Consider the following 23,550-nt stretch of genomic DNA (forward strand, 5'->3'; position numbering starts at 1 on the left):
TAAATTTTGAGCCTGTAGATAAAATCCTGAAGTACGTCTGAAGTATTGCTATTGAAATGAAAGTTGTTGGGTAGTACTTGCCTGTGATGCTGTTTATTTAGCCATTACTGATCGAGACTGCGTATGATCTGAAGAAATATGTAGAGAGAGTGTTATCCACCTCGGCCGATAACACCCTCCCAGTCTGCATAATTCTTCAGATCATACAAAATTGAATTCAAAAATTATTTTATTTTTTATTCATAATTGAGAGCCTCAGATTTGAGGACGAGGACGACAAAGAGTACAAGTTTTTTCGCGTATTCTCCAAAAATATTCAGCCCGGAAAGCTTCATTTGTATCAACAATTTTGTCAAGCACAGAACAAGGTTTTATTGGATTATTAAGAGGAAACCAAATATCCATGTTTTAATACTGGGGGGTGGGTCATGCAGTTTCCACCCTTGCTTTAGGGGTGGGTCAGTCATTTTTGTACCGAAGGGAGCTGGTGGGCTATGTGATTTTTATCAACCACATTTCCAAATGTTCCGGCCCACCCCGCCCCCCCCCCCCCCCCTATACTTTTTGACCAGTCCCTTAGTGCAGTTATCACTTCAGCGAACCCGAAGTAACGGATTCGCGCAGCTCAGGAACTTTTCAAAGTTGCATCCGTAGGTCCCGAAGTTGCTTCGGAATTAGTTCGAGATATACCCGAGTTCTTTGGGTTATTCTTTCGGGGAAAAGAAATAATTATTACTTCCGGAAGAAATAAAGAAAAAATCATTACTATTTCTGGCTTGCCTAGGGTTTGAACCGGCTTACGAGGGACCCGTCAGATCAGATGAGACTCTAAATTGAGGGATTAGCCGATTGCGCCACCGCGACCAAAGGTAATTTGAATTGTGAAAAATATCCATAATTTATGGACGAGGTACGGCTAAAGATTCGGCTCGCGAGTATGTTACTTTCGGCTTGTTTTGGGTATTTGACGTAGTGACACCGGAATAAGTTGGAGATATCGCCAGATCACTTCTAGTTCTTTCGGCTACAACAAATATTTGAGGCGGAGCGCAAAGTAATGTCGTAAACTTGCATTTTGTTTCCGAAGTGAGGCCGGCAAATATTGCCTAGAATTTTCTGTTACTTGAGGACGGCCAAAAATTTCTAGATGACAGTTGCATTCACGTAAATTTTCGAAACTTAAATTCCGTACGATTTTCTGACGTTTAATTTTTCACATTTCACCCCACAGGTTGGGCTTTTTTTCGTAGAAAAAAGGAAACCTAAAATTTTCGGAATTCAACAATTGATAGAGATAGGAAAGAGAAAAATTCCAACTTTCGTAATACATTAAATCGCATCTAAAATTTTCGGGAAAATAATAATGGAGCTTTCGTAATTTCGAAAAGACTCCAGTTACCCTAGAATGACCGAACAGATACAAATTTTATAGTGCCGTTTAGAACGCATTTCTCGAGATCTAAAAGTACTCCAGATAGCGTAAAAAGTGTTTTCAATGTATTTAAGAGGAAACCGTCGTTGGGTGCGCCTGTATAATTATCGCAAAGCGACGTTAATCATTTATTTTAATAATTTTGTCGGAATTCGCATTGGGCGTAACTCCCACGAGGGTGGATTGGCTATATCTATTTCTTTCTATCCTCCACAAACCTGGCCCGGTTGTTTTAGCGGCCGTTTTTTTAGTCTCGAAACGTTTTTAGCGTCGAATTTCGAAGACAGGAAACACCTCTAAGAGAAGGTGGAAGCCGCTGATCTGGACCATAAGCTTCAAAATAAAAGTGAAAACATATTTGTCGCGTCCTAATTCAAAGACGAGTCATATCGACTATGTTAGCCGGAGTACTGGTTAGGAATAATCATTTCAGTGAGTTCTCTCCCTAGTGAATTAGTTCCTTACAAGTTCGCACGTTACTTTCTGAGTTAGCCCCCTTCCTTCCTTTTAGGTTGGAGTGTATTCGTGAACAACCAAACGTTTAACGCGGGTTAACGTGAGCAATAAATCTACTAACTCTGCCTATGCGTGAGAATTTTCCAAATCGGCTTTACGCTTTACCATGCATGCAAGCACCACACTTTCAAAGTCAGTAAAAACAAAGCGCCCACGAAGCGCGCGTTTTGAGTGACCCAGGCGAGCGACAAAACAAAACCGCGCGACTTCGAAAGGCCTGGTTAGGTTTTGAAAAAAACTGAATTTCCGGGGCTGACTCGCAGGAAGGTAAATTAAGAAATGGTAAACGTGCAACGTGCAACCATGGAGTTATGGACGCACGCGGGAGGTTGCTAAGCACGAAAGAAGCGTCGCCGAGTGCGACTCTAGCTTCTTGAGTGCTTAGCAAACCTCCCAAGTGCATCCATAACTCCATGGTTGCACAGCTGCGACGTTTACCATTTCTTTTATAACATAATGAAAAGAGAAAAACATTATTTTCCATTTGCCAGCGGTTGAGTCATCGGTACGAGTTCATGTATGCTGCCATCTGCCCGCGCGTAAACAAATGCCTTTGAGTTTTTCTTTCGCTGAATCAACCGTTCTCCGTCTTCAGGTAAATTGCAAAACGTTTTTTGTTGTTATTCTGAATGGCATCTGTCTACTTGCTCTTAATATTAGGGTAAAAACTTTGAGGGAAAACTATAGCTGCAACTATAAACACCTGACTAAAACGACTCTAAAAAATAAGCTAAAACTAAATAAATGAAATAATTATCAAGCTTATTTATGTGACAATTATTGGAATAAACGTAACGTAGAAATGAGAAAATTTGACTGTAATTCCTTTAGAATAACAGGTAACACTAATTTTAAAAAGAAATCAACTAGCTTTGTATCGAAATCTGTCTGGGGAAATCCAGCTATGAAAGTCAAAGTTGCAACTGAAATTCACCGACACACAGCGGGCGCTGAAGCTGTTGTTTTTCGACCGTTCTCTGAACGACTGTTATGAATGAACACTGAGGAACAAAATAATACACACAGAAGTTGTTTTTTGAAAAATTTATTTGAAAACCCAAATGTTTCTGTACTGAAATGAAATTCGCTTATTCCAGCGTAATGTGCCCGTTTAAACTCAACTAAATTTTTTAATCGATGCGACGAAAACTTCACAACAAAGCTGTCTCGAATTTGAGCGTGTTTCCTAAAATATTTGCTTGAATTTAGCATCAGCTTGACGAAAAAGTCAATAACACAATGCTAATTGATAAATTTACATTTCAAACAGACTTTCTCTTCTATAAAAAACGCACAAGATGTACCTTAAATCTTCGCTCGCTCGATTTTCCTTCAGCCGATTCTAGCCCCGAGGAAAACAGTCATTAATTCATCCAGGGCAAATTTGTCGCTTGATCTTTTGTCTTTTTTCCTTCAAAACGACAGCTTAGTATTTTCTTCAACTTCCACTTTTCATCTGAGCATTTCATCGGTGTATTTTACCGTCAGGGGAGGAGATTTGTTGAATTTGCCTAAATTTTACCGCGCTAGCTCAGTTGCTTGGCGTGCACCCACGGGCAAATGGTAGTGGCTAACTGACCAATCAGAGCGCGCGATTTACTTTTGTTATGTTATAATTCCCTATGGGGCGAACTCGATTTCTTACGGGGCTAACTCAGTATGGGGCGAAACCACTGTCTTCCTTGCTAAAAGAATTCTTGGATGATCTCTGTTTTTGTTGTTGTTGCCTTTGTTTTTTTCAAATATTTTTTCTTTTCCTTAACCTCTACTGTGGGCCGTCAATAAGCAGAGGTTGTGCGATTCACGTATTACTAATTCATTTTATCATTCAATCAAAATAATATTATTTTTCCGTTTCTGATTGGCTCAAATCCCGCTCCAAATTTTTCATTATCAGCAAGCGATGACAAAATTTGAAACACGTTTACCATGTCCGGACAATGACGTCAGTAGTCCAGGGTAAACGCTGGAAAAAGGGTCGGCAACCGAGAAACTTGGGGACGAGGTAACATCGAGGTAAGCATGTTTAGCTTGTTTTGAAAATAGGAATTATTTTGAATGAATAGTAAAACAATTACAGTCGAACCTCGCTATTTCGAACTCGGTTAATTCGAAGTCCCCGCTATTTCGAAGGAAGATCGAATGCCCTTGGATTTACCCTTCCCCTTTACGCTTTCCCGGTTATTTCGAAGCCCCGCTATTTCGAACTTTTTTCCATTTCCCTTGGGACTTCGAAATAGCGGGGTTCGACTGTATTGGATTCGGGTTTCGTATGATCTGAAGAACTATGCAGATCTCGGAGGGTACTATCGGCCTCTGCGGATAACACCCTCCTGGCTTCGGATCACATTCAGCCTCATCCAATGATTGCTAATTATTTGAGCACTTGTATGATAATGGCTGCGATCACATCTACGACGTAACTAAAGTTTAAGTTTAGTTATTGGCAAGTTACGTGATGTCATACCTAACTGTAGTTAGTACTTTCGATCGACATTGCAGTCACACCACGCAGTTAACAACAGTTAGTTCTTAGTAGCCTATGTAAATTTTTTGTTTGTTTTTTTTTTAGTTTCGCCCTCGCTTCACGCTTGGTTTTTATTATTTGGGCGTGGCCCAAATAGAGTAATGGAAACGGCTTGTTTTGATGCAAATGTGCAATAGGCACGCAATACGTGCCAACGTAAACAAACGAAGCGAGGCGAATGTCCGCCATGCGAACGTCTTGTACAAGGTAAGAGGTATGTGGGAAAGACAGCTCTGCTAGCACACGGCACTTTATCGCACTTTTACGATCTCAAAAGTTAATCTGAATCTTCAGTATTTTTGCCTCATCGAAATTTGGAAGTCTGAAGTCCAGGGATGAAATCTATCGGGTTTTGCCCGCACAGTAAGATCACAGGCAACGAACCTTGAAACACAGAAACTAACAAAACGGATCGAAATCCACCAATCACAAATCTCAAACAATGACCATTTGAACCTGTTGAAGTAAACTTTTCTTTCCTAAGGTCCGCTGAGATGATTTGCGTCTGACATTTTTTTGACGAGAGGATCGAAATGCACCAATCATAGAAAGACGGGTTTAATTGCATGTTTCCTAAGAGGTCATCTGAATTTGCTGTTTTCTTTATTTTATGTCCATTTTCTTTTCCTTATTTTGTGATTGGTCGATTTTGTTAGGTCGAGTGGATAATCCAACGAGGGACGATTTGGATATCGTTTGTTCCGAAATTTTTCGAAGCAGCAGTAAAAAGCGGTTTGGATCATAACATTTGGCCGCGGCGTTTCGAGGAACGTGTTAATATATTGTTCAATTATGTTATTGTGACGCGGTACATGTACGATGCTGTGCGTCGCGATTTTGTATTATCAGCAAGTTTTGTGTTAGAGTGTTTTGATGGCAGCGAGGTGACGGTAAGAGAAGGTAATGAGCTAGTTGTACAGAAGGAAAATTGTGTTGTGGAGGAAATAAAAGAAATTGAATTGAGATCTCGTCGTCGGAAATTTTTTTTTTATAACAGAACTTACAATTCCATTGGTTTGAATCAGGTTAGTCATTTCTCTCAAGGCAGTCATGCACCTAGCAGACTACCGATGAACAAATCATGTAAATTCTTTGTTACAGAAAACACTGAAAGTGACACTTTTTGTATGGAAGAGTATTCGGAAAAATACACCATAGTCGTCTGAAATTCATTGTTACGTTAAAAATAGAAAAGGTGTACACTTAAACAGGTACAGAAATAACTGTAACAGTGTGAGGTTTTTACTTAAAGGGCAACTCCAAAACTAGTTCGTAAATGAGGGAAGGTGTATCTGTCGTCTAAGCATCAAAGCACAGGCGATTTAGGTGGAATGAGATATCCAAATAGGCTTTTAGGTAAGAATTTGCTCCTCTGTACATGCAATTATCCATTTTATAGTGCTTACAACAGTTTGAATGACCGGGTTAATTTTGGCCAATTTAAGCTTTGTACTGGTATCGAGAAGAATCCGGGACCTTTAGTTCATGTAGATGCTACAAAAACAATTCATGCGCCATACTGTCAAGGAAACGTTACAGTATTTGGGGAAAGTGTTGGACAACAATGTGTCTCAATGAGTCTGTGCGCTTTAATTTACAGTAAGATAACAAAGATCCGCCCTTCAGGTCTCAGTTTGATCTAAAAATAAGGGGGGGGGGGGGCCTCCCCTGGATCCGCCACTGGTTATTATAATGTTTACGTAAAGATGATGAGAAAACAATGATTAACTTAATACATAGTAGTTTTACATGTATGTCGGTAGCATTTACTTCCACTGCATCTCCGTAACTTTGAAAGGCCATATGTGCCCCTTCAGAGACTTGGTTATTTTCTTACCACTTCATCTACCGTAATCCTTTTCTAAATTTACAATATTCGTGTAGCATTTAAAACATTTAAAATTGAAATTAATTCAAATGTAATTTAACTATTAAATTTCCAAATTAAAAAGAAACATAAACAAGCCTTTCTAAAGCCTTGAGTGAAATGACTTGACTAAGATTGTTTGGGGGTTTGAGTTGTAAATTTGCATTGTCCTGACAAACTGCTTCATAGAGAAAACAACAGTACTTTTATATATCTATCAATCAATCAATCAATTTGTCAATCACACTGTTTAATTTCTTTAGCCTATTTACAGAAAAAAGTAACTAAGACAACAGGTAAGTGAAAGAAAGAGGTCAAATAATATATTTGGCAATTTTTTTGTTCAAATACCTGCGGAGGCTAATCGAGTTGATTGGCCAGACTATTCCATTTAATTGTAATAAAAAAGTATGACTTCCTACAGTTTAAAGTTAATTAAATACTGTTCAAATTACTGCACTTAAATCAGAGAGAAAAATATGAAAGGAAAATGGAGTCAATACATGTAATGTGTGGTTCCAGAAAATATCAATACCCCCCCCCCCCCCCCCCCACGGAAGGGATCGGATTTTCCAGGGGGAAGGGGGGGTCAATTTGCCTAATTTTCCAGTGGGAAGCGGGGGGGGGGGGGGGGGTGTCACCATAGGGAAATATTTCCAGAGGGTTGTCGTGACGCGTAAGAGAGTAACAAAGAAAAAACACAACAATTCACCACGACAATTTATTTGCGAAGATATAAAACATGATGAAAGTTAACGACCTACTAAACCTATGGATTAATGGACATAACGAACATATTTTGTCAGTCCCTTGGCGTGACCTCTATCGCGAAAACGTTCCTTAAGGTTTGCTGTTTTTGAACGGATTTGGGTTGCAAGGTATTCAAAAAACTTTACTAGCACTAGTAAAAATATTTTTAGCAAAAAACTTTAACAGTGAAAGTTAAAGAAACAAATTTATTAAATTACATAATGTATACTAATAAATGAAGAAATGGGCAAAAAAGAAATGACTTTTTAGCGAGAAAATGCATTTATCAGTATTTAAATATATGCTAATAAATGGAGAAATGGGCAAAAAAGAAATGACTTTTTAGCGAGAAAATGCATTTATCAGTATTCAAATAATATATAGAGGATATTACACGGTGGCGCGAAGATATGAATTTTATTTTCGAGTGGTAAAACAAAATTTTACGAACGAGCGCAGCGAGTGAGTAAAATATTGTTTTTGCCACTAGAAAATAAAATTCATATCTTCAAGCCGCCGTGTAATGTTCTTTTTATTATATAGACAAAAAGACATCGATAAAATAATAGAGGGAAATGACCGAGATTACGTCATCGATAAACTCACGTGTGAGATTATGGAAAATAAACCACTAGGGTCCCGGATGTAGTTTTTATGAATTTTAAGAGTGGTATATTTTCCAGTAACACACTCGTGTCTATATAATAAATACTAATAAATGGAGAGATGGGCAAAAAATGAAATGACTTTTTAGCGAGAAAAATGCATTTATTAGTATTTTAATAACATATACTAATAAATGAAAAAACGGGCAAAAAAGAAATGACTTTTCAGCGAGAAAATGCATTTATTAGTATTTAAATAATATATACTAATAAACGGAGAAATGGGCAAAAAAGAAATGACTTTTTAGCGAGAAAATGCATTTATTAGCATTTAAATAATATTTTAACGGCCCGGGGTATCCGTTCCAAAAAAATTGTCATCCGTTCGAACCGACTTGGGCTATCCGTTTGAAAAAAGTTGTCATCTGTTCGAACGGCTTGGGCTATCCGTTTGAAAAAAGTTGTCATCCGTTCCAACGGCTTGGGATATTCGTTTGAAAAAATTGTTATCCCTTCGAACGGTTTGGGCTATCCGTTCGAAAAAGAATTTGTCGACCGTTCGAGCGACTGAAGCTATCTGTTCAAAGACAAATTTTAGCCGAGTTTCCATCCCAAAACCATTTCGTCGCTAGCCACTCGCGTCGAACGATCTGTTATTCTCCAGGTCACGTACGTTACGAATTTTGTTTACCAACGTATCATATATGAATAGTTACGCATCTCTGCTCCTTTGTAGCCATCTTCGTTTTCATATTATCAATCGATTATCGACAGTATCGACATACGTTTTAGTCAATACTTAAGTTTTTTTTTTCAACAAGTGTCCCGAAAATAATATTTTTCATCTTTTACGCTTTTGTAGTTTATGAGCCAGCGGAACGAAACTTCATTTTCCTTGCATGTCGAGAACACAAAACACGAAAAATAATTTTTTTTAATTGGTTGCATTTCTTCTTGTCTTGACTGTTTCTCTATCACAAAGAAGTTACACGAGTCTTTTCCACCACGTTCAACTTTGCGTGACAATTTTCTTATCAATGAAAATCGGCGACGCACAATTTTACCGCAAACTCAAATATGCAAATTTGGTAGAACGAAATTCGATACTCACACTGTCTTATCGCGCGACGAGGTCCTAATCTCTTTAATTGCCCCCGCAGGGATTTCTGGGCAAAATCCCGAGGAGGCACTCTAGTAACTCGCGCGTATATTAAGGAAAGTACTTACAGTTGAAATATACAGTCATACGGTCAATTAGGAAAAATCTCGATTTGCTTGAACAGGGGCCGCGAGGAATCGGTAGGTAATGATGACGTCTCTGTTGTTTGCGCCCGCAAGTACGAAATGGTTAGGATGACGTAAAACACAAAAAATCCCGAAGGGACCGCTTACCATATGGTAGATTTTGTGACATTAATTTTGCAGTCATACTTCGATAGTCTTCTGCGTTACGTGTTATCAGTGACATTCTGTGGAGCAGTTGTTACGAAAGTTATGGACCAAAAGACACTCGTTAAGCGCAGATGAAGTTATAAGGTGCCTATAACAGTGTATATTTTAACATCAAGTGAGTTATGCCAGACACGAGTTCACAAATCTTTGATTGGAAACCTTGCCAGACACTCTTTCTCTTTCTTTCACCGGAATAAGACTCGACCCCAAAGTGAATGATTCAACGGCTAGCTTATCACTAGCAGAACGATCGACGATTACAGAAATTCGCCGATCATCAAATTCTGTGCTGACTTATTCCCTGCTCACAGATGTCTAGCCTGTGTACAGACGTCCCCCCTTCCTCAGGAAAAATCGGGAGAGGAGACGACGTCTCCTCTCCCGATTTTTCCTGAGGGAGGGGGGACGTCTGTACACAGGCTAACAGATGTCCCTCTGCTATAAAGTTTAAAATAAGACAAGAATGCGCGAGCGTGATTTGATGAAACGTCCTTTTAACTTCTAAGGCTTCCTTTCTGGCAAATAAAATGAACTAAATGTAAAAAGTGAAACAGAAATAGCGAAAAATTAAACCTCTAATTAAATCTTTTCTTATGGTTTAGAATAAACTATTCTCGAAACTGAAAATGTTTTGATCAAAGCTGCGTAAATCGAACCGAAACTGTGCATGGACCCTTGCGTTTCCTGAACTTATCTCACCTATTGTATGGAATATATGTTTGCTACGCGACCTTGCATTTCATTTGCAGTATTGTAGAATTACATGAAACGCACAAAATTTGTCTGTGACTTGAGCGCATAAGGAGTTCGCATAAAGAATTCGCTTATCTGTTATACAATTCAACAGAAAATACATCTTAGTGAACAAAACTACTTCTTTGTTCACTTCAATTAGAGATAGCAAAATGTCCAAGGCGTGTACGAAAAGTTTGGAAATTCCGGAGGGGAGTGGGGTGGGGTAAATTTTGGGGGCCGATTTTGGAAAATCCAGAGGGGAGGGAGGGTCTTACGGCAAATCCCTTCCATGGGGGGGGGGGGGGGTATGGATATTTTCTGGAACCACACAATAAAATAAAAACCCATTAATTACCTCCGTGCACTTTAAAGCTGTGCCACTAATTTTATTGCTTCTTAATAACATTGCTGTGTGCTACGTATGCCATTTCACCATAACTTTTAAGAAGAATAAGAAACTGCTTGCAATCCATTATCTACTTAAGCACTAAAACACTTTGAATTGAAATATTGCAAATTCAGTCTTCTTAGTAGTACGAAATATTTAAAAGTTATCACTCTTAACCTAAAAAAATATCAGCATTTCCTATGGTACTGAAGAGAAGATTTGCTTAACAACCAGGACCGTTTTTGTTTATTTCTTGACTTTATGTTTGATTAAGGGAAAGTTCATTTAATATGACAAGGGGGGGATGAAGATATTGAGGAGGGGGTCCGAAAATTTTTAGGCACCCGAAGGGGGGGCTCTGAAAAAATTGTTGCGCTAGGAGGGGGGGCTCCGAAAATTTGTATACTTCAAAACCAACACATGACATCATCATACAGATCGGATGGTTTTCAACTCAACAATTTAATGACCTATGCAACTCAGCTATATCACGTGGTTTACAGATATAACAAATGTAGTCTCAGTAATTATTACACTCTTGTTCATCCCAAAAATGCTTTAGAAAATTGTATCACAACTGTATCTCAAGTTTGTCATAGTATAAACCATTGAAGACAATAACGGTAAATATATTTAATACAGTCTAGCGATCTTTTTTCAGGGGAGCAAAGGAATTGAAGGAGGAGGGGGGGGGGGGCTCTGAAATTTTTTCGACTACCAAGGAGGGGGCTCCTACAAAATTGAACCGCTAGCGAGGGGGGTTGCTAAAATTTCAAGCTTCGAGTTTCAATATCTTCATCCCCCCCCCCCCCCCTTGTCATATTAAATGAACTTTCCCTAACCAGTCATTTTGTAAGGAGAAACTAGATCGTAATCACTGGCTTTGAGGGTTAATAACAACCTTATAGCTTGCTCTTTATTTCTTGCATGGGAGTTCACAAAAATGCAATGTCACCGTGACTGAATTTGCCCAGTGTTTGGGCTATTGAGCACGTTCCTGCTAAACGGTGGAATACCCATCTCTCTTCACACGCTGAATACAATGAAAACAAGTAGACTTGATATTTTTCTCGGTAGAAGATGACAAGAATTATCGCTATCAGCCCAATTACCCCAGCTGCTACACCAACTCCAATCATTAAACTGCTATCCTCATGGTTTAGTGGCACTAGTCATAGTGGAGGGTACAAGGTGGCCAATTGGTGGATCCAAGGCAAATGTGCGACCAAATAGAATGGCTGAGAACAAAGGACGATCTAATTCATCAGCGACTAGTTTATTTCCAAAGTACTTTGTTTCGGTTCCTGCAGTCAACACCATATTACTCAGCAAGACCTCAGGGAACACGTATGTTTTCGAGGAGAAATTACCCGCGATACTTAACTTCTTGAAAACCGTTGATGATGTTGTGTTTAACACAGTACCACAGGATTGTTTCTCCATACTGTCACATTTAATCAGAATACAAGCTTGGATGTAGTATCCTGTTTTTTTCTTGTGATGGCCGCTGAAAGCCCCGAACGCAAACATCTCTGTTTCAAAAGCCTTTTCGCTAACCGTAGAATAGTTTGCTTGACAGCAAAGATCATTGGAACAGACGCAGACGTTGCCGTTAGCACCGGATAGCTTGCTAAAAGTGTAGCTGTCACGTCTAACTGTTGAGATAAATGTCTCCTGTATTTGGCAGTCATAGAGCGTAGCTTCTGTAGGCTGTTCCTGATTAATTTCAAGCTGCGAATCTTTGTCTTGCACTCGAGTTACTAGAAGATGTTTCTTAGAAGACGTCTCGTCGTAGACGTATTGAAGCGGGTCACCTTTTGAATATATTCCACTTCCTGTCATTGCTATGGGGGGATTATGTTGATTAGAGGCAAGAAGATTAACGGACGTAGCTCTGGACCAAGCTTGCTGGAACCCTATCGAAGTCAGGGTGGGGAGGCCATCTACCCAAGCAGTTGTGAACACAATGTTCCGAATACCCAGTTTCTCCACAAGTGCCATAGCAGGATCATAAAAGATAATATCGAAACATGTAAATACACCAAAAGTCACTCCGAAAGAAGTTTTAAAACTAACTCTTTCCGCCTTAAGTGGGCTGTTGAACTGTGGTTCATATTTAGAGAAGAGATGTTGCTTATGATACCTTGCTAGGAGCGTGCCATCGGTGTCAAACGCAACGTCTGTGTTGTATTGATACCTTCCATCGTGAGGGCAATTCGGATCTGATTTCTTGCAGAACTTCACATCTCCCATGTTTGCAACCAACGCGATAGACGAGTTGCGAGCGATGCAACTGAGCTGCTTTAACACTTCCGTGTTGGTGAAACGATCTGGTTCAGTGCACGGATTCCATTTCTTCTCTAAACTAGACGGGTCTGGGATGTCTTCCAAGTAATTAAAAATTTCATCACGGTTTTCGAAGCGCCATCCATAAATGCCGTCTTCAGGAAAAACTATTATGTCTGCTTCCTTCTCTTTCGCCAGGCGAGATACGTTTTGGAAGACTTCAAGGTTTTTCTGCATAACTCGAAGAGCTTGGCTTCTTGTATGATAACCAACCTCATAAAATGTTTTGTGTTCGTAAACAGCAGCGGTGTATTCTCCAGCCAGGGTTAACAGTTTTGAAGTTGAAAATAGCATTAACAGGGCCAAAAAAGGGCAGAGCAACCGTACGCGTTTCATGATGGCGTCCCTTTCGAGATATGTTAGGAGCCGTTAAAAGGACTGCAACCTCATGTGACACGTCATAAGGTTCATTTCTTAGTTACAATGGACGGGCTTAAAAAATTTTCCGTAAAATAGGAGTCAATCATGATTGACACGCTCACTGAAAGGTTATGCTAAGTACGTGGAAGCTAGAAAAAGACTGGTTTTTATCAGAATTTTGCGGATCATCCTATCAAAACTGATCCTATAGACCAGCGGTATTAAAAATGTGTGAAATTCAAACCTGCAGTCTTGCAAAAGCGGAGAGGGTAAAAGGAGGAATGAGTTTGCGGAATGGCATGTGGCATGGCCTGCGGAATGACATAATTATGCGGAATGTAATATATGCAGAATGACTTAAAGAAATAAATTAAACTGAAAATTGCTCCCTTTTTTGGCGCCAATCAATTCTCAAGCAGCCGCTTTTTTAATGTTGCGTGCTCGACTACGATGACAATCAAAAAGCAAGGAAAGACTCCTTGATTTTCCACGGTCGATTAGCTTTTTTTTTTCAGCCACAAAGATTCTACTTGGATTTAGTAGTCGGGCTGCTGGCAGCACCGATACTACATCAGGAAAGTCGGTCACACTCTCTTCTGTTTTAGTTTTTTGCTGCAAAAGACATTTGCACGATTAACGTCACTTTTTTTATATATATATCTTAATTGCATTTTTAACCGTGTGAGAAATGTTTCTTTTTCAGACGGTGGGTCGCATGATTGTTCCTGACATAACATTTAGAGATCGAACGTGTTTTGTATTTTGTTTCCTTGGCTGCGTGGTGAAGTTTCAGGCACGCGAAGCTAACAGCTGGCCGAGAAGCGCGAGCTCGAATCCTGGCATTCGATATTGTGTGCTTTTTGTCTTTCTTTCTTTTCTTTTTCTTTTCCTTCCTACTTTTAGCAGTTTTTCTCCTTTTCCTTTACCTTTATTAAGTTAGTAAAGCCGGTTCGGCATCACACTAACTGTTTTAAAAAAATACATATTAATAACTTGGCTAGTTCAAACAAACAAGGGAGGTGCGAAGAGACGCGAAAAAGCCTAAAGGAGACAGAGAGAAGTTCCCCGCTTCACTCAATTTGTGGTATAGACATTAATGTTTGACTCGAGGCGTTCATTCAGTCTCGAATATGATCTGATTCGTTCACCGGCGTATTTAAAATCCCTAGAATTGTTGCTAGCCGGACTTCACGTTCAGCAAGCGTTTTTAACCCTCTAGCGTTGCCATAAAGAGTGACCCTTGATTTTAGTTTAGCCAAGTAGCACAGATTATATACCCCCTAAAAACCCAGACAGATTTGTAACACAGTACGTCTGCACGTATTTACGAGGCTTATTTCTTTATTTCATTTGGGACTATCGAGTCTGCCATTTCCAACAGCCTCGATCCCAGGGTCCTCTCTCTTCCTTTCTATTTTACCTCGTCCGCCGTTACGATGCTTTTCTATGTAATGAGGAGAGTAAAAACTCACTAGGAGACTGTTTAAACTTGACATGTTTTCGTACTTTCAATGCGCTTCAGTGGAAAAGAAACGTGAGTAAAGAACCGTTTCAGTTTATTTTGGAAACGAGTTATGGATGATTTATCAAGTAATGGGTGTATCAGCCGTGTTTCAATTTTAGCCTTGCTTTAATAGCAGTAATAAATGGACCAGCAAATCGACTGCTCGCTCAAATTGGCGCCAAAAAAGGCGCGGCAGAGACGAGCGCATGCTTTCCTGATGAATTTTTATTTGGGCGTGGCCCAAATAGAGTAATGGAAACGGCTTGTTTTGACGCAAATGTGCAATAGGCACGCAATACGTGCTAACGTAAACAAGGCAAGTAAACAAGCGAGGCGAGGCGAACGTCTTGTACAAGGTAAGAGGTATGAGGGAAAGAAAGCTCTGCTAGCACACTGCACTTTATCGCACTTTTACGATCTCAAAAGTTAATCTGAATCTTCAGTATTTTTGCCTCATCGAAATTTGGAAGTCTGAAGTCCACGGATGAAATCTATCAAAAATACTCAGGTTTATTAGGAAAGATCACGAATCTAGAGAAATAGGGTATGAAAACAATGAACAGAAGTGACGTGGTTTAGTGTGGCTACTTAGAGAACGTAATTTAAGATATAAATAAACAGAAAAACAAATGAAGATATGTTGCTAAATTAGATATTGTAAATTCATGATTTGTTTTCTAATAAACCTGGTATTTACCAGTCGAAACACTGTAAGCACAGTTCATTCATGTTGTTTGATCGTTCCTTATAGTTGATTTGCACTATTCTATTTTAAAGTGAATGCGATCTCTTTGGAACCGACGTTGAGCGAGCGAACTGATCGTACATGTTTTTGTACTGGTTTTAAACCTAAACGTTACATTAGTCCTGAACGGGGTATACAGTTTCTGCCAAAACTTGTTCTATACAGGGTCTTAGTAGACTGCAAAACAGTCTGCATTTTGCGTAAATTCAAGTACACGCGAGCAGTCAAACAAAGGGTCTGGAACGAGGCTGAAAACGGAAAGCGAGACTGTGGAGAGACGCTAAAAGTACGACCCTTATTCCTGACCTAAAGTGTCTGCAAGCGTGACTGGGTGGCAAAAGTTTTCTCATACAAATCCTTCTAATTTTCGGCGGTCTTTGCAATCGCTACTTTTGAGATATACGGCTGAAAATTTACAGGTTATCTAATTTCAATATGCTCTTTCAGCTCGTGCGAACAAAATTTGTCAAAAGCGAACTGTTTTCGTGTTTACCGAAAGTTGATCACGTGATCAACTTATGCGAAAGGCCTATTTCCGCGGGCTGTTCTTGATGTATACATTTGTTATTAAAGTATGACCCATATTTAAGCATTTTTGACAAATTAGCTGAAGATCATTAGCAGCAAGCATAGCCTGAAATTCATCCGATTGCTTCGAGTCGTTTTCTCCTCTCAACAACGGCATTACTGAGGGAGAAACAACGACTCGAAGTAATCGGATGAAATTCAGGCTACAGCAAGCAGTGTTTGTTAGTGTTCGGCCTGCTTATCAAGGATGAATTCATTTGTAGCAAATTTTCCAGTGTTTTTGGGCCTAAACTCGCAAGCTGCAAATGAATCCACTCCAAGATTGTCGACAAACAAAGGGACAAACCCATGCCAATCAGCCGGTCACAACACTATCCATCTCAATAGACCTTTTTACCGATACGGCGGCCATATTGAATTCATTAGATTTAAGGAGTATCATGGGATGCCCAGGAGGCACTCGCTCAGTATTTATGCGCGCTTTTTGGGCAAAAAGAGAACTTCACTGTATATTTTTCGGGAAAAAAGCGATCATTGTTACATCCAAACACGGCACAACGATCTTTTTTCTCATTACAATCCTTTTATAGGAAAACTTGAGGAAAAATTGGCCCGAAAAGCGCGCGTAAATACTGAGCGCGTATATCGGATCGTGGTCGTGCCCCCTGGGCATCCTATAATACTCCTTAAATCTAATTAATACAATATGGCCGCCGTATCGGTAAAAAGGTCTATTGTGGGCTCCTGCTCTCGTCTCTTTTTGTGCTGCGTTTCTTTCATTCAGAGACTGGATACGTTGTATGGAGTATAAATTTACTGGAAACAACTTCGATACACTTGGTCTTTTACCTCTAAAGAATGTATCTCTCCCCAGGCAACCGCCTCATCTTGAAGCGATGGTGGGCACCAGGCCTGTGGACCCACTGACTGTACTCGCAAGGGTTTTAAGGGCTCTGGTTCAACTTTTTTTAGGCGAAATTTTGTAAGATCACTTGAACGTGAGATAAGCGACATCTGTGACGACCGTTTCTTTGGTTTTTGAGGAGGTGTCTTGGATAATTCAGCCCTAAAGGGTAGGAAAAATAACTATTACTTTTCAAAATGTCAGAACGTGCATTTTGATTAAAAAAAAAGGCACAAGGAAATAAGGCGCGTTTGACATGATTGGTCAAACACGATTATTATGATTTCATAGAGCACGTGCTCTTAATTAAAGCCAGTGTTTTATTAAGATTTAAAAAGCACGCATTGTTTACTTGTACTCGAGATTTTTTTAGAAGACTTGAAAAGGTCTCTAACGCTTCTCTCATTTTGTTAAACTCCAACTTGCTTGTAAAATTCAATTACGTACTAAGAGCGTCCCAAGACGCGTTAGATGGGGTTAGTAAGTTCAAATGATATCGCAATCAAGGTCGGAGGCCGTCGCCGGGAAGCAACGGTAGCTTCCGCAAGGAAAGCAGTGCGTCCACATTAGTGTTTTCGCCTACTTTTCACCGTCTGTCCATACGAAGTCATCTTAAACACACCATATTACGCACATCGGCTCGTACCTTCTCAATACCGTCCTTTCCCGCCATCTTTAAAGTTTGTAAACATAAGTAGCTGCAACGGTGCATTTTCAAAAACCTTCATGGTTACCCGTCCGTATTAAAACGTTGTCCTTCATTTTCAAAAAGTTCCAGTTCGAAACCGTTTACGAAACGCTCTCTGATTTTTTTAGAGAGACCGTAAGGCCAAACCGTCTTCAAACGAATACGCATCACTGTGGACGGTGTGGACGAGGTAAAAGCCTTTCAAGACTGTTAAGCGTGTGGTTTCATGTAGGCATGGCATAGCATGTAGGTAGAATGTTCAACACGCACATTTCTGAAAAATTATGCCAGCGGACTATATACCAACCCCGTTACTAACTAGCCTCTAGTTTTATTTAGGGGTACGAAATACCTTGATGATTCTTGAAGGGACCGAATTGAGGGGGCTGAGAGACGTGTCTCCTCTGATTGCTCCGTTCCTAGCACCGTTGCTGAAGTTCCTTGTTCACCGGAAGGACCCGGTTCAATGTCTTGTGTTGCAGCGGAGTACGGATTCTAACATTTAAAAGAAAATATGATTGGGCTTAAAGAGGACTGGGGAAACATGGAATGGAATTATGTTTCGTATTTTGAAGTTTCGCATTGGTACACAATTATGTTGGCGGTTGGTTAAGTCGTAGACAAATCTGCATTTCAGATTGTGCAAGCACATTGAAAACATTCATTTGTGTAAATGTTTTTTTGTAGGGGAGGAGGGCGAGATGAAAAATTGTGAATAAATAAGTCAGTTGCGATCAGGTAAGATCAACTGCATGCTATTAAAGTCGTAAATGTCTTGCAGTTACTACAAGCTCTTTAAAAGCTTGACGATTTACCTGATATTAAGAGGATAGCTATAAGCGAAGCGGTGTTGAAGCCGATCAACTTTGCGCAGGAATGGGTTTTTCAGGTAATTTATTCCAAAGAATTGCTCGGCTTCACTTGAGGCTCTGCTGTCCACGATCGCGATTTGCTCGTGTTTGGCAAGTTGGACTCGTTTGGTCTATGATTTAACATTTGTTTCCCCCAAAGTAGTTCGCGAGGTCCTGCGATTTACGTATTTCTAGTTTAAACAAAGTTTTGTCATTTTTCGACCAACTTATGCGATCATAGAACTTGTATGCGATCAACACGAACATCACCCCTAACCTCGCAAAAAAGGACCAAGTGTGGTTTGGTAACGGCTTCACTATTTTTGAGGTGTCCTCCTTGGTTATGTGAGATCTGTGTGCGAGATAACTTTGTGCCCGGGGTGGGTTACTCGACCACCATTTGCGTTTACCGAGGTGAGCCGCTGAGGGTTTGAAGCCCTGACCCTGTTTAGGACATCACCCTCACCCTTAATTTTATTACCTTGTTTAGCACAAAGGACAAAATGCACGCCGCCTTGTTTTGAAGCCTATTTACATGTTGCAGTAGAGCAAATTCACGTTATCGTTATTGCATACTTAAAGTACAAACAACCTTCCTCAAGCAAATCACCTCAATCGTGCAGGCAATGCCCTGTTTATAATAACCGTACGACAGACTCACACGAAATTATATATACCCTGTTAAGGACAGGGAGGACAAAAACCATACCCTGTCAAGAGGAAGATCCCCGTATAGTCCATATAAGGAAGTACACCCCCCCTGGAACTTTGTGGCTGATTGAAAACCCTTACGTCATTTTTTCACGCAATGAAAACGGAACATATAAACAATAAAAAAAAAGCCATGCTTTTTTGGTAGTCTTAGAAATGTTTAAAAAACACGCAAGGTTCGTTCTCACCGTCTCTATTAGGATTCCGTATCTCCATTTCATCCAGTACCTTCTGAAAGATTCACGGAACTCCACACTCAGATAAACACAAAATATACAAATCATTATGCCCTGAAAAAAGAAAGTTAAATTTGAAGTTAAATTATTAACACAAAGAATCCATTCAGGATAAGAAAAGGTAGATATAGCTGCCATTCAGTTGGGCTTATGCCTGTCTTGCGGGCTGTTCTTGACAAATTGAAGGGCGTACCACTTCAGTCTTTCACGTATCAACCCAATTCACTTTCGGTGGAAACAGAAGTACATATATACAAAGCATTACGATCTAGCCGGAAAGTCAAAACGTGGGAGTCGCCCTGGGTAAGGAATCAGGAAAATGTTTGCTGATAGAATCTGGAATTCGGGAATATTTTGCTCGTAGAACCCACTGACGATCGGAATTCCACTAACGATTGTAATCCAGAATCCAAGTTTCAGTGACAAAGACTGGAATCCAGTACTTGGAATCCAGAATCCAAGACTATCTTGGGTTCCCTTACATGAAGCGAGTGGGAGTCTTAAGTTTTGACCGCGTCGACAACGATCTCGTGAAAACAAGATCGTCGGACAGCTGAAGGTGAAGCGGAAGACCTAAACAAATCACGTCAGTGCTTGTGATTCCGACCAATGTAGTTTTCATTAATTCGTAAGCAACGAAGTTAGAAGCCAAACGACTCTATTACTTGTAAAAAAAGCCCAAAACTTTAGTCTTCAGACGTCACAACAAAGGCATCCTTGCTTGTGTGTTAAACTAGTTCTTTTTTCACTTTGTTTTAACATTACAACAGTACAGTACGGCAACAAAACGAACTTCATTGATTACAATTGATGCATATTTACCTGGAGCGGATAAGCGACAGCGATAAAATAATTTTCAGCGCCGCTTTTTGATGGTAGATAGAAAATTAGGAGATAGATTAATCCTAGGAGAGAGATTAGAATCACCACGGCTTTGGCGCTTTTTCTGTTGGTTGAAAAAGAAGAGACAATGCAATCAGGAGATGAGGAATATTCTTAAAGCAAACATGTCCCTCGAGGTCTAAATCAGTATATAATAAAGAAATGTTCTGTTGCAGTGAAGCGGTACAAGGTTCCCAGAGTGGCACCAAACGGAAAAAATAATCAGGCATTTATGTAACAACGAGGAAGGGAACCTGAGCAAAAAAGAGGGCAGGACTTCTTGTTCTGTTTGTTTACGTTGCAGGGCGTGGCAGGGGAAAGGCGGGATAAAATCCGTTTGCCCGTTGAGTTTTCATCTCGCTCCATTCCATTCCCTTCCCGTTTTTCACGCCTGCCACGGATATGTCCGGGATCCGGAAGGCTTATGAGCCGCATGATCTTTATAATAGCCATCCCAGAGTGTCCTCATGCACCAAAGGTTACCGAAATACTTATAATTCGGTCCATATGAAGTACTATGAAAATGACAAACAACCTGGTCAAACTGTATTTCTTTTAATACCTGCACGAGCGATGGTCTAGTTTCATTAACTTTTACCATTTTGTTTTCCCGTTCTTAGAGACCTCAATAAGCTACAGTGATTTCCACTTTCTATGGTGGGGATGGGGAGACATGCAGCTAGAACCAACCGCGGAAATGCGCGCGGCTCGTGCCGCGCACTCAAAAAAGCATGGCACTGGTACAAAGCGCAGGCGGACAACTTTTATCTACTACGATGAAGAACATTAAATCGGTCCCAAGTGCGGGAAAGCATACGGACTTTGTACTGTTATTAAAAAAGGCCAAGGAAGTTACAGGTTGGTGCAATCAAAAGCGAAAGTTAATGGCACAGCGCAGGGTGGAAACTGAGTAGGTAAGCAAAAGAATAGATCTACACTTACTTTACTAAGTTCATGTGCGACGAGTGGGAGTGTTTGAGTTTTTTCGTGAGCATCTGCACCACATATGCCGCAATTCCAAAATTAATCTACGAAAATAAGAAACACAAAATTACACACTGAATACAAAAAGTGAGGTTTGCTTCACAGGCATGATAATTACATACTGTAGTTGTTTATGCATGCATGCATTCAGGTGCATAAAATGATCTTACCACTAACATAATGGTCAGCGGAATATACAACACTAACATGTGAGAGCTATGACTAAGAGTCACCCAGCATCTAAAAAAAGAAATAAACTTTATTTTACATATTTGCGTGAATTAAAAGTAACTTAAATTGCTATAAGAACAAAACGACAAACAATACGCCAGGGCCGAGTTGTTCAAAGCTGGGTTAAGATAACCCAGGGTTAGTTCGAAATTTGAATTCAGATATGAAAGCTTAAAAAGCAAATTCAGTTTAATTCTTTTTGTTAACAGTTTGATGATTGGCTACTCTAAAAAGAATAGAGAAAATTGTCCGAGAAAATACTTTTGATGAAAAGAAAAGAGACCCGGGTTAAAATTTAACCCTGGGTTAGTGCTAATCGGCCTTCGAACAACTGGGCCAAGGTTGCTAAATTGAAAAATTAATAAAGGTGGGTCAACTAGTCTTCCACGTACGGCCAACTTTGAAGATACTTGCATTTCCAAGGTTTTTTTTTTTCATTATTTATTTATTTGCTCTCGAGCATTTTTAGCGTAAAGTAAGGAAAGACAGCGATTCCATACTTGAATAAATCAGTAAATCAGTAAGAGAAATGCCAACCAGGAGGACCCCCTCGTGTTAGCCATACCCATAAGATGTTATTTTAAAACTTGCATTGCAAACTCTGAGACTGAAATGTTAAAAAATCCCTCTTTCAAGTAGTACACACAAATATTCAGTGAAGGAGTCGTTTCAGAGGTCATATTATTCACGGCGATACTGAACAAATAAGGTTTACCCTAAAATTAAACGAGTTTAATTAGTGAGTAGGTCATCTAACCTTTCGCTATTTCTTGCAACTATGAACTGAAAATAGGGAAGGTAGACACAGAACAACAACACGCCAGAAAAACCTGCCAAAGATTAAAAAAATACGAAGGACTCTTAGACAGTTGAGAACAGGTTAAGAAATACATAATGGTTAGCTGACCGTTTTTCTTTGAGTAATGATGATGTTTTGAAAATTTTTACTTTTTCACTTGCGAGAATATTAACAAAAACGCAAACTCTTCAATCACAATTTTAACTTCATAGAGTTATTTTGAGGTTTTCACTATCGCAACGTTTTCATGATGGAAACATTTTTCGCGCCATATATGTGAATCACTGGGGGCCAGAAATAAAGAACAAAAGGTCCATCTTGGGGAAGGAGCTGGTGAAAAAGGAAGTAAAATAATACGCCGGTTGCTTTAATAATAACCTGCGAGCAGGCTCTCCATTTCGAGTACGTGAGCCGTGCCCGAGAACACGCAAGCGAATGACGAAGCTCCGGAATCTCTTCTTTCTTTCCCCTCACACGTGGCCTCTCACGATATCCCCCAAATGTAAAGCTTGTCGCAGGCTAGTCGCTAAACGGAAGTGATTAAGCCCTGGTCATAGGAGGACTCTGTGGTTCTTGACCGCAAGGCTTGTATGCATAGATCCGAGTGCGTACCGCATTTAGTAAAAAAAAAAAAACATCGCGGCGCTTATTAAATTTTTTGACTCGTAGGTGCAAGCTCATTTGAGAGTAATGCCCTGGGACCAGGCTCCTTAGTGGGGAAAAAGAAGAATAACGGTTAAATTATTATTCATTCCAAATATTTCTCCGGTTCTGATTGGCTAAAAGAACACGCATAATTCACCATAACCAGCCACTCATGACCAAATTTGGAAGAATTTTACGATTAATGAACCGATGACGTCAAAAGTGCAGCCTTCAAGCAGGTTAATGCACAGTTAACCGAGAAGACCTGGGGACGAGGTTGAGTTGTTTTGGTTGTGAAAACAAAAATGGCGGACATTTCACTCGTTTCAAGAGTAAGAACTAAGCGAAATAATAGCTAAAAATATGGCAAGAACAGCGAGAAGACAACTCGAAGGGCGACATCTGCTATTTGGAGAATATTTGCGGAGCTGAACAACCCTAAACGTGCGCTATCGAAGATGGACTTAACATCGATGGAGGTAAGCTTGTTTTAGCAATGTTTTTAAACTAGGAGTTATTTTGAATGAATAATAAAACAATTATTGAATTCGGCTTTCGTATCATATGAAGAATTATGGAGATCTCGGAGGGTGTTATCTGCCTCGACGGATAATACCCTCCTCGATCTCCATAATTCTTCAAAAGATACTCAGCCTTATTCATTAATTGTTAATTAATAAATTCTAAAAAGTAAAGCGACCCATTCAGGGGGATCTAGAAAACCTGGTCCCAGATGGTCTCCGTCGCAGCCGTCACACAACGCAACGCTCGTCCTCATATGACGAGGAGCGTTGCGTGACGACACAAAAAAAGACTGCGTCCGACACTATAGGTCCCAGGCTATTGTGTTATTCGCTTATTATT

The 23,550-nt window shown here is 39.9% G+C and overlaps 1 protein-coding gene and 1 pseudogene across 1 annotated transcript in view; both read right to left on the reverse strand.

Annotated features, from left to right (window-relative positions):
* The window catches only part of LOC140931537 (uncharacterized), a 48,365-nt gene that overhangs the window by 6,164 nt on the left and 18,651 nt on the right, over positions 1-23,550 (reverse strand). The window contains exons 9-15 of the mRNA XM_073381344.1: positions 22,000-22,072; positions 21,182-21,251; positions 20,970-21,055; positions 19,968-20,091; positions 19,098-19,199; positions 17,700-17,842; positions 16,605-16,821 (exon numbers count right to left, since the gene is read on the reverse strand). Coding sequence (XP_073237445.1) covers positions 16,605-16,821; positions 17,700-17,842; positions 19,098-19,199; positions 19,968-20,091; positions 20,970-21,055; positions 21,182-21,251; positions 22,000-22,072 — 815 coding nt within the window. The remainder of the gene's footprint in view (positions 1-16,604; positions 16,822-17,699; positions 17,843-19,097; positions 19,200-19,967; positions 20,092-20,969; positions 21,056-21,181; positions 21,252-21,999; positions 22,073-23,550) is intronic.
* LOC140930439 (pantetheinase pseudogene) lies at positions 11,211-13,034 on the reverse strand (annotated as a pseudogene).

The sequence above is a fragment of the Porites lutea genome, chromosome 3 (assembly GCF_958299795.1).
Source record: "Porites lutea chromosome 3, jaPorLute2.1, whole genome shotgun sequence".
Lineage (NCBI taxonomy): Eukaryota > Metazoa > Cnidaria > Anthozoa > Scleractinia > Poritidae > Porites > Porites lutea.